Below are 11,458 nucleotides of genomic sequence, written 5' to 3' on the forward strand. Positions count from 1 at the left end.
TCGGCAGAGAAACCGGAACTGGGCTTGCAGTAAGTCGCCATCGCCACAGAGCTTATTTCCTGGCACTTGATCTTGATTTAAACCGCTTTTGGGAGGTCGGGCGAAAAAAGGAGTGAAGTTTTAGCGAGATTAACCGCTTGAACGCAGACTAGATCAATTAGGGCATGGCGAGAAACCACATGCGGGGTCGGAGAGAGGGAGAGTTAGGGCTCAGATCGCGGGAAACATGCAAAACAAGAGGGGTTCCCATTACTATGTAGATAAAAAGGAAGTAAAATATCTTGATGAATTATTTAATATCAACATCACTTTTGAAAATAGGACCTGTGAGGTTCGCCGAAATCGAATCGGATTGGCTTCTTGTAGAGAAAAGGTTGACCGGAATAGCCTGCGGCCAAGCATTTAGCTTCGAATTGGAAAATCTTGCCCTCAAAACCGGCGATTTGGATCAATTAGGACTTTCAAGCCGAGGCCTACTGGAGTTTCCTCGGGGAAGAAAAAAAAATCATTCATTGTAATTCCCAGGCGTGAATTTCTTTCTTGTACTCCACCATCAAAGGTGCTTTAACATACTCTCTTGATCGCTTTCCCCACAAGCACCATGACTGTTGAAGTGGAGAAAGAGGATACTACCTCCTCCAAGGGAAATCATGTCTTGTTCCCACCAAGTGACAAACACGATCACGATGATCAGATTGCGTCCGGAGAGCCCCGGCGCAGTCCCGAGCTGAAGCGCAAGTTGAAAAGCAGGCATTTACATATGATCGCTATCGGTGAGTAGTCTGTCGGATTGAGAGTACAGAATGAAGCATCTTATACAAATTTAGGTGGAACTATTGGCACTGGTCTTTTCATAGGAAGTGGAACTGCTTTAGCGCATTCAGGCCCAGTCGGCGCGCTCATCGCATACATCTTCATCGGGACGATTGTTTTCTCCGTTATGACTTCTTTTAGGAGAGATCGCCACCTATATACCCATTTCCGGGGCGTTCACATCGTATGCTACGCGGTTAATTGATCCAAGTCTGGGATTTGCTATGGGTTGGCTCTATTGGTTCTCATGGGCCATTACTTTCGCCCTGGAACTAACCGCGACGGGTCTTATTATTCAGTACTGGGATAGCTCGATTGAGATATCGATCTTTATTGCTGTGTTCTGGGTAGTGATGACATCGTTGAACATGCTGCCGGTAAACTTTTATGGTGAACTGGAATTCTGGTTCTCAAGTATAAAGGTCTTTACGGTGCTTGGATTCATGATCTTCGCGATTTGTATTGATGCCGGGGCTGGTGATCAAGGCTATCTTGGCTTTCACAACTGGGTCCACCCCGGGCCTTTTGCTGATTATCTTATTACACCTGGATCAACGGCTAAATTCGTTGGTTTCTGGGCGGTTCTGATCCAAGCTGGATTTTCATGCCAGGGAACTGAGCTCGTTGGTGTTGCAGCAGGTGAAACAGAGAATCCCCGTCGGACGATTCCAAGAGCTATCAAAACGACTTTCATCCGCATTATCTTGTTCTTCATTATGACGGTATTCTTCATTGGCCTTCTTGTGCCATATGATAATGAAGACCTCGCATCAGATGCATCTGATGCATCAGCATCCCCATTCGTCATTGCTGCAAAACTCGCAGGCGTCAAGGTTCTGCCCAGTATCATTAACGCGGTTCTTCTGACCGTTGTCCTATCCGCAGCCAACTCAAATATCTACAGTGGAAGCCGGATTCTTGTTGGCCTAGCACAAGAGGGATTCGCATTCTCATTCTTCTCTAAAACTACCAAAGGGGGCGTGCCTGTTTACGGAGTACTCCTCACTTCGGCTATTGGCCTTCTTGGCTTCCTGAATGTCTCTAACTCAGGTACAACGGTTTTCAACTGGTTGCTGAACATATCAGCAGTTGCAGGCTTTATTGCCTGGGCTTCATTGAATGCCTGTCACATAGCTTTCATGAGAGCTTTGAAGGCCCGCAAGATTAGCAGAGACGTGCTTCCTTACAAAGCACCATTGCAACCCTACCTTGCCTGGTATGGACTCTTTGTCAACATTTTAATCATTTTCACCCAGGGATTCACAGCCTGGATCCCATCATTCAGCGTTGAGGACTTCTTTGTCGCATATGTTAGCTTGATTCTCTTTGCCGTGCTGTGGATTGGCCATAAGATTGTATTCCGTGACGCCTTTGTTCCTCCTCTTCAAGCGGATCTTGATACAGGACGAACGGAAATTGAAAATGAGCACTGGGAAGTTACTGTGCCAACTACTTGGTATGGTAAGATCTGGAATATAATTGCTGGATAATGGTGCAATTCCTCAGCAATTGCAGGGTTCATTTCCTGGGCATGGACAAGGGCTTGTCAATGGTGCGCAACATGGGCATATTTCGCATTTACCACAAAGTTTTCATCAGATTACTTCACGTGTTGCATTAATAGCGTTCTTATAACGTACATACAAATGAATATTATTCGAATCATATGTTTCCTCCCATTTTTTCGGGAGAAAAACACGTACATTCAATATGTCATATGTTACAATATATTACAACGTGCACTTACTAGCTGCCCAAAGCTGTCTGTGCTCTATTGCTTTCCGGGGGCTAGGGAACCCATCCAACTCTGGTCTGCGCCCTTTTCTTTATTGGCAGAGGATTTCGGAACACGACGACCGACAGACGGCACAAGAGATTTTGTCAAAGCATTCGCCTCCTGTAGCCTGCGCACAGTTTCATCACGTCCCAGAATAGCCATCGTCTCGGGGATGCCTGGCCCTGGTGCCGAGGCCGAGAGGGCCCAGCGGAGGTAGTGATATAATTCCTTTTTGAAGAGCTTGTCCACGGAAATGGGTGAATCCTCCAGCCCAGAGGGGAGTGACACGGACTCGGATCCGTCATATGAAGTAATATTCATGCGATGTGTTTCCACTGACCAATGAGCGGATGGCACAAGAGTGAAAGCCGCCGCAGCAGTATGAAGGGCTTGCATCGGAATAGTGGGAGTTGGCTCTGAGTCAGATGACTCGAGAGGGGTAGAGGCAGGTGTATAGGGAGATCGATCAAGTTTCGTAGGGAAGAAGGTGGAATTCCGCTCCACAAACTCTGAAGCCGTAGTGTAGGATTTGGCATCGGCACGGAGAAGAGGAGCAACATATTCGTTGAGTGTACGACCTTCAAGAACTGGAGCAAGAAGCTCCTGAGGATGAGTCTCCTCCGCAACAGCTGAAACACTGTTCACCATTTGGTCAAACTCAGGACCCCCGCTGGCTGCAAATCGTTGCGCATGAGCCTTCTGGAGGAACCAGAGTTTCTCGAATGCAACAACGGTGTTCCCACGAGTGATCTTCAGATTGAAGATTTTCTCCAATTCTCCGAGATCAAAGACATCTGATTTTTGTGAATGAGACCAACCCAACAGCGCCGCGAAGTTAACCAATGTAGCGGGGAAGATTCCTTGTGTGTCCTTAAATGAAGAAAGGTCGATATCGGCATTTCGTTTACTCAACTTCTGACCGTTCTTATCAACTAGCAAGGGAACGTGGCCGAAACTTGGAGGCGTCCATTTGAAAGCATTATAGAGGGCCAAATGCATTGGCGTAGATGGCATCCACTCCGTGCCTCGAATGACATGGGTGATCTTCATACAATGATCATCCACAACATTAGCTAGATGATAGGTAGGGTGGCCATCTGATTTCAACAAGATGGGATCATCGTAAACTCGGTCAATGAAGTCCAATTTGCTGACGTTTGGCTTGTTTTGTCCTGTCTTGCCGTAGACGAGGTCGTTGAACATGGGGTAGCCATCCACCTTCAATCGAACTACATGTGAGTCTCCCTTTGATGCGCGGTCCTCGGATTCTTCATAAGAGATATCGGCACACTTCCGATCGTATCCGGGGCCCAGCCCTGCTTGGCTACGATGGCGAGCGTGGGAATCGAGTCGTTCGGAGGAGCAGAAGCATCGATAGGCGTGGCCTTTGTCGATTAGTTCGTTTGTGTGGGTTCGATAAAGAGCGGTTCGCTCAGACTTGAAGAATCGCATGTTAGTATCATCCGTAGCATACCGTAGTTTAGAAAGGCCACTCACTTGTCTATATGGTCCATACTGGCCACCTACAACAGGACCTATCTTATCGTCAGCTAAATTGGTCTGATTGTTTCAAAGCACCATTTGCTTGAATTTACCTTCATCCCAATGAAGTCCTGCCCAATGTAGATCATCGTATAATCTCTGCTCTGCATCTGGGATTGTTCGTTTCTATGCCTGTCAGCACTTGGTCATTTGCTGTCTCGGCTGCAAACCAACCTGGTCGGTATCTTCAATGCGCAACAAGAATTGACCACCGGTCCGCTTTGCAAGAAGATAGTTAAACAGCGCAGTTCGTAGAGAGCCAAGGTGAAGATATCCAGTTGGCGAAGGAGCAAAGCGCGTGCGCGCAGGGGCATCGGGAAGATTATTCTTTAGCTTGCGGAATTGCGCGCCCGCAGTTGAGGACGATGCTCTGCACTGAATGCAAGTCCAGGACCGCCGGGCCCAAAGTCCAGAAGGAGTACTCCTCATCGAGACCGAAATATCGCGTCCAAAAGTGGTCGGCAAGGAGGACGGGGGAATGAGTTGACGTTGGGATTTTTTTTTTGCGGAGGCTCGGCGGCTCCGCGCGAAGCTTCCCGCAAAATTTCGGCTCGGCCTGCGACTCTTTTCGCTTTGTCAACACTGCTTCTTCCATCCTCCCTTTGCACTTTTGAGGATTTATTTGGGATTTACTTCCCCTCATTTGAAGGAGCTGCAATAAGAAATAGTTGAAAACAGTAAGTTTTGCTTTTCAAGTGAAGCGTTTTGACTGTTACTGACTTAAATTGTAGTGGCCCAAGCCGAAGTCGACCTCTACGGTATGCGAAACCTCCCAACATCAACGTGCCTACGCGATACAAAGAGAGAGAGAGAGAGAGAGAGAGAGAGAGAGAGAGAGAGAGAGAGAGACTGACGTCTAGGTTTTTCATGAAATAGAGGTCCTAGAGATCCAAAGAGGCGCAAGCAAAGATGAAATCCGCACAGCTTATCGCAAGGTATGACCGCCATTTGCCGGCTCATTTGAAGATATAACGACTGACAGCAGATTCATCTAGGCCGCCCTCTCCAGCCACCCCGACAAAGTCCCCGAAGATGAACGTCCAGCTGCCGAAATTAAGTTCAAGTCCGTTCAAGAGGCATATGAGATTCTCTACGATGACAACAAGCGCCAGATCTATGACACTCACGGCATGTCGGCATTCAACGGATCTGGCGACCCTGGCATGGGTGGTGGTATGCCTGGTGATGTCGACCTAGATGACCTCCTGGCGCAAATGTTCGGTGGCATGGGCGGAGGTATGCCTGGTATGGGGGGTATGGGTGGTATGCCTGGCATGGGAGGTATGCCTGGAGGAAACCAACCTCGCCGAAGCCGGAACGAGCAGCAAGACTATGAGGTTAGCCTAGAGATGCTTTATAAGGGCAAGACAGTCAAATTTGCCAGCACCAAGAATGTTATCTGCAGTCTTTGCAAGGGTAAAGGTGGCAAGGAGAAGGCGAAGGCCAAGCAGTGTTCCACCTGTGAGGGTCATGGTGTCAGAGAGGTCATTATGCAACAGGGTGGATTTTTGACCAAGTCCGCTCAACCTTGCACCACATGCAGCGGACAGGGTTCCTTCTTCAGCCCTAAGGATAAATGCAAGAAGTGCAAGGGCCAAAAGACCACCGAGGAAAAGAAAATCCTCGAGATGTATATCCCTCCTGGTTCCCGGTATGTTCCATATTTCTCATTGCACGGGTGACTTGACTGATTTTTATTTTCTAGCGAGGGAGACAAGATCGTGCTGGAGGGCGAAGCCGATCAGGTCCCTGATCAAGAACCCGGTGACATTATCTTCCGCTTAGTGCAGGAGGAGCACGAGATCTTTGACCGCGCTGGCGCCGACCTCCGGGCTAGCTTTGATGTGACAGTTGCCGAAGCCCTGACTGGATTCTCTCGCGTGGTGATCAAGCACCTTGACGGTCGTGGTATCGAGATTACGCACCCAGCCGGCAAGGTTCTCTCCCCCGGACAAGTTCTTAAGGTCTCTGGTGAGGGTATGCCGATTAAGCGCAGCGATTCAAAGGGCGACCTTTACCTTGTCGTCAATGTCAAGTTCCCCGAGGAGAACTGGAGACCTAGCCCCGAGATGATCGCGAAGCTGAAGCAGGTGCTCCCTTCCCCCGAGCCTGCGATCACAGCCGAAACAGTGGATGAGGTTGATTTCGATCCAAAGGGCAACATGGAGGAGTTTGGTGCTCAAGATGGACAGGGAGGCTCCGCATGGGTCGATGATGATGACGAGGAACCTGCGCAATGCGCGGCTCAGTAAAAATACAACCAAAAGAGATATCCTGTCTTTCAGGCATAGAAGGCGTTTGGTTTGGGACTTGCACATTTTCTGTTTTATTGAATTCCTGCCGGGACGCGAACAATCTCCCTCTCACGATCATGACCGTACAGTAGACTAGCTAGGCGATAGAATTCATCTCCCATCTTACCTCATTCGAGATATTTTATGCGGCCTACTACTGGTGATTGCTGCACTCTGAATTCAAGCTGCATCAGTGCATATGTAGATAGTAGTTACTAGTCATCTACGAACGTATATAATTACTCAAAGTCTGACTACCAACTTGAATGATCCGATGTATTATCATGTCTATTATCAAAATGAGAAACCCAATTACTCTAAACATAAAACTTTGAAAACAAGGTGGTATACTAAAAACTCATAAGATGATTGCCATTCGTCGGCATTTTGCGCTTAATAAACCATCAAATAACGAAATAGAGACCTCAAACATGACCGTATGCAGGTTGGCTGTACGGGGGAGCATAGTTGGTGTTGTATGTGGTGACCTGAGGTCCGTTTCCATAGCCGGTTTCATAGGGATTGGGATGGTTGAGTGGGAAGCTATCATCGTTGACGTTGCCGGACCAAGTGTTGTCTTCGTGAATGAGACGGCCGTATTTCCCAGTGTTTGTTGCGCGTGCCTTGGTATCAGCACCGTACCAGAGGAAGGTAACAATCATGAAGATTGCCATCAGGCCAACGTCCAAGCCATACTGTGGCCATTCGTGCTCTTGGAGGTAACCACCAGTTCCACTCTTATACTCGACCAGACGGTAAATGTTTCGGCCTGTGATAAGTATGCCGGTGAAGTAGATCGAGCAGATCATCAGCTGCAGGTGCAGAGATGGATCTACCGTCTTAGCAATGCCATTCTTCGAGACGCGGATGTGGAAGACAATGGCCGAGACTAAAAAGATCAAGAAAAAGATTACTTGCAGTGCAAGACCGGCAAGAATGACATCCTTTGCGATATCGATTTTATGGGCCGTGTCTGAGTCGGTAGAATTTGCCAGCCTGGCGAGACTCGTACCTCCGAAGGCTTGGATCAAGAAGCAGAGGATATCGGCAGTAACGAAAATCTTAGTCTCCCAGTTGATGCGGATCAATGAGAGCTTAGGGTATCCAGATGCGAGAATCAGACGCCCAAGGAACATGTAAACGGCGGCAGCGAAGAGAATTGGGGCCAGAAGAATCAAGACCATTTGCATGATGTATGGAGGAAGCGAGTCTAAGTGATCATGTCCAATCGCTCGTGCTGCAAGACCCACAACCTCGACTGTAAAAGAAAGATCTTGTTAATATCAATCCCTTCACACTTTTGATAGTGAGATTGAGATGGGGACATACAAATTCCTCCAATTACAATAGCAATTCCGAACCATTGTCTTGTAGATACGATTTTCCATGTGTGTACGGCGGACGAGAATAGGAAAAAGGCTGCGAAAACAATTGCCACGATCTTATTGGGCTCATAGTAGTTGTAGAGGTTATCATTGTCTCCGGAAGCCATGGTGACGGTCGTGAGAGTATTCGTGAAAAATCTTTAACTATCGTAAGCTGCTTATGCCGAGCTACCCAAGGCTTTATAACGTTTGTAGGGCGAGGCTGTGCGTCTTACGGCCCCCCACGAAGGAGCTGCTCCTATACAAAAGCTCAACTGGCTGATTGGCTCGCACTGCATAACGGGTTGGGTCTCGCCTTGTTCAGCTACAGTCCATTTGTAGGAAAATGCGGCGACTTTGGCCCCGCATGAAGGGTATAGGGCTGTGTTTGGGAATTAAGAAGGTTTGCGGCCAGGAGAGCCACTTCGTCGCAGATGCATACAACAGAAATAAACGGGGCTTTGTGAGGGTAGAAACAGTGTAAAATCCCCTCAACACCACCCGGAATAACGCAAAAAACTGCCCTGGAGCCCCCACTGGGAAGTAGATTTCTGCGCCTAAAACATCAACAAACACCTTCTCATCACACTGCATCGCGATCTGGCTCAGGCTGACAGGCCGAGTGGGTCATGAATCACCGAATACGAAGCAGATATTTCAACTCTTCACCTTCTTGGCTAGTGCTTATCTTTGTGGAGGCTCGAACAGCCCCTGAATAGCAGTGGTCCTTCACGATAAATCACGTGTTTGCCTATAATTAGAGGCATCCGGGCTGACAACTGCCGATCACAAATGGTCGTGTCCAATGAAGATGAAGAGTAGACGATTCAATGACATCAAATCCGAACTCCATTCCCAATTCAGCGAGCAATGTGAATTGAGGCTGTTTGTGCCCCTCCCACAGCCACTGCGCCATTCGACGTACCCTCATTTGAGGTGGGCGATGCTATTCGGAAGCGCAATTAAGCTTATTTTGAACACCCAAGTCTAAAATATTTTTTTCCGTTGTCGCTCACAATGTTTTTTCCCTTCACTGTGGACATCTAAAAATTGCCCATTCTCGATCATAATGCTACCTCATCATCTGCCAGATGATAGCAGTGTTAGACTGGATGCGCAGGTGAACACTTATTATGTACTTGGTAGCATTGTGGTCGAACAAAATAAATGATCGTTAGATCAGCGTGGATATCAACCCTTAGGAATTCTTGGAATGAAAAATGGTAATAGATTCGACCCTCAAGGCTCATATTGACCGTTGAGAAAAGCTTGTGTTCTTAACTTTGTACACAGTAGTATCGCAGATCGTCAATTCCGCGTAGAGCAACTTGAATGACAGGGTTTGAATACCAATGTCGAGCTGATGTTTAGCCAGCCGGATTAGCGCAGGTAAAAGGTGTGAGCGCCGTGCCAGTAAAGCTCTTGTGCATTCCGATCACGGACGCCCAAATGCCCAGTCCGGCAGTTGCTAGCGCAGCCAGTGAGTAGATAACATCGAAAGTGTTCCAAACAAACTTCTTCTTATATCCTCGAATCCAGCGCTTCATGCCATGATCCACGCGTTGTACCTCGCCTGTTTGTGGGTTGTACTCCTCCTCAGGCAACATTGCATCTTTCTGGACATTGTATCCAACAAGTAGCATGGGTGGGAATGTATAGGAGAATTGCAGAATGCAGGCAGCACCGACGAAAGACGTCAAGTTGCTGATTTGGGGAATCGCGGCGGCGATTACCCATGCAAGGCACCAGTAAATAGGGACTAGATGGGTGTTAGATGGTGATTATAGCCTCGGCGCATTTTAGTGACTTACCCAGTGCGATCCAGAGCCATTTACCAAGACGACTGTCGAGAGGTGGGAAATGGAAGACATCCCGAAGGACTGCCGAATAGAATACCTTGATACCAATGTTCCCGTAAAGTAGAGCGGCAATAACGCCGGTGATAAAGGAGATTGCATTTCCAAGCGTCTGGAAACGGTAAGCCGTGTCGGGAATGCCTGAAAGAGAAAGTCAGTACAATCAAAATGCACAAGGAAGTTCTGTATTGCATACCTTGGTAGGCAGGATTGAAGGTGAACTGTCCCTGGGCGCTGTAAACCACCATTCCCATAATCAAATAGCAAGAATAGATGAAAATCTCAGCGCAAACGAATCCCTTCCAGAAATCATAAGGCCGTCTCATCTCAGCCATGAGCTCATTGAATAGAGTCGCACCACCATAAGCAAAGACACCATTCATCATAGCATTAACCTTGTCATTGAGCGTAGAAGACTCAGGCCAATAGGCACTGGTCTCAACAGGTCCCTTTGGAATCTGGTAACTTTGCTCAACTGCCTCGTAATTTGGAGGGTATTCATGGACAACAGCCATAGTCATTATGATGACTATGACGTTGAGCCAGATGGCAATGTTCGCAAGCCAAGAAAGACGCTGCAAGGTGCGAATCTGTCCCAGTATGAAACCGATCAGCATAAAAATGACTTCGGCAACAATGAAGCAAAGAAACCCCTTTCCATTGACACCCGCTGCCATTTGAGCCAATCCTTGTCCGTTGCTGGTAATCAAAAGCGACACATTCAGGAAAAATTGAAAGCTTTGAAGAACGTTGACCAAGATGCGAGCCCAGCTACCAAATACTCGGAACGCCACATCACCATAATTTCGCATCGGGAACCGAGTTGAATCCAATCCAACAAAGATCCGCCACAGTTGCAAACCGGAGTAACATGCCATGATACCGAACACAGTGTACAAGGCAAAGCCGGGACCATATCCCATCTTGCTGATAGCCCATGGCACATTGGTTGGTCCTAGAATATCCGTGGTAATCAAATAGAAGATAGAGCCCCAAGTCGCAGTCCGGGCCGCCCTTTGTGCTTGTTCCCACTCCGATTCGGTCACTCCCCAAGTATCCGAGGTATCACTTCTCGCAGTCTGATCGGACGGGTTGAAGGTGGTTTGTTTCTCATGGGTGGGGGGAGGACTAGCCGAAGTGGTGTTGTTCTCTGTAGCGTCTGAGGTCGAAGGTTCCTTGGGCTTTTTGCCAATCATAACTTTGCCTAGCTGTGCGAACCCAACATTATCGGTACGCATGTTCTTCTCAACCTCACGGGAGCGGGTTGCCCAGTAATGGTAGCTCTCGAAGTTGATACTTGTGTCCAGATAGATTGAACCGTGCCCATGTAGAACGGGTGGAGGAATATTATCATGCGATATCGTCTTTGGGTCTTCCTCTTTGGTGCCAATTACATCTGCTTCGGCTCCTAGACGTGCATCAGCAACACCACCAATGTTGGCAGCAGAGATATTGCCGGCCATTTTCGAAGGGGAGAAGGCGTGAAGGGAGTTAAGACTGTTGACACCCAGGTGCAAGCAACAACGAAAAGCAGAAAAGAAGAAGAATAAGAGGGCATGAGTGGGATTCACAAGCTTTCATCGCCGGGCCCCCTTAACTAATACATACGTCGGGACGCCGTTCTCATTTTGCGGAGAATAGGCATCATCTCCCGACATCCTTGACGATTGGACAATTTGATAGTTGTGGAGAATTGCAAGATTAATTGCGAGCTTCTCAAATAATTGGTTGGCCAGTCTATTTCCAGAGAGTTATCTTTCGCCAGCGTCTGAGGGCCACCGAAACCGTGTACGTAGAATGCAACCCTCCGCA

At 48.0% G+C, this 11,458-nt stretch overlaps 5 protein-coding genes across 5 annotated transcripts; 2 read left to right on the forward strand and 3 right to left on the reverse strand.

Moving 5' to 3' along the window:
* Positions 1-601: 601 nt before the first annotated feature.
* Positions 602-2,303, forward strand: N7469_007336 (Arginine permease CAN1; the record flags this gene model as incomplete). The annotated part of the gene is made up of 2 exons (XM_056646254.1): positions 602-773; positions 955-2,303. 2 exons carry the CDS (start codon positions 602-604, stop codon positions 2,301-2,303), a joined length of 1,521 nt encoding a protein of 506 aa, XP_056499695.1.
* A 281-nt stretch (positions 2,304-2,584) lies between these two features.
* On the reverse strand, positions 2,585-4,727 carry N7469_007337 (glutamate--tRNA ligase MSE1; the record flags this gene model as incomplete). Its single annotated transcript, XM_056646255.1, has 4 exons — positions 2,585-4,125; positions 4,186-4,258; positions 4,307-4,502; positions 4,555-4,727. 4 exons carry the CDS (start codon positions 4,725-4,727, stop codon positions 2,585-2,587), a joined length of 1,983 nt encoding a protein of 660 aa, XP_056499696.1.
* N7469_007338 (putative DnaJ domain protein (Mas5)) lies at positions 4,611-6,384 on the forward strand (the record flags this gene model as incomplete). The annotated part of the gene is made up of 5 exons (XM_056646256.1): positions 4,611-4,614; positions 4,864-4,890; positions 5,009-5,067; positions 5,128-5,783; positions 5,838-6,384. The coding sequence occupies 5 exons, from the start codon at positions 4,611-4,613 to the stop codon at positions 6,382-6,384; spliced, it is 1,293 nt and encodes a 430-aa protein (XP_056499697.1).
* Positions 6,385-6,851: 467 nt separating this feature from the next.
* Positions 6,852-7,918, reverse strand: N7469_007339 (RTA1 domain-containing protein; the record flags this gene model as incomplete). Its single annotated transcript, XM_056646257.1, has 2 exons — positions 6,852-7,684; positions 7,756-7,918. 2 exons carry the CDS (start codon positions 7,916-7,918, stop codon positions 6,852-6,854), a joined length of 996 nt encoding a protein of 331 aa, XP_056499698.1.
* A 1,239-nt stretch (positions 7,919-9,157) lies between these two features.
* On the reverse strand, positions 9,158-11,109 carry N7469_007340 (putative amino acid transporter; the record flags this gene model as incomplete). The annotated part of the gene is made up of 3 exons (XM_056646258.1): positions 9,158-9,549; positions 9,602-9,787; positions 9,843-11,109. 3 exons carry the CDS (start codon positions 11,107-11,109, stop codon positions 9,158-9,160), a joined length of 1,845 nt encoding a protein of 614 aa, XP_056499699.1.
* Between the last annotated feature and the right edge of the window lie 349 nt (positions 11,110-11,458).

Source organism: Penicillium citrinum, assembly GCF_028827155.1.
Source record: "Penicillium citrinum strain IBT 23319 chromosome Unknown utg000006l:1.0-3011923.0:1.0-3012962.0, whole genome shotgun sequence".
Lineage (NCBI taxonomy): Eukaryota > Fungi > Ascomycota > Eurotiomycetes > Eurotiales > Aspergillaceae > Penicillium > Penicillium citrinum.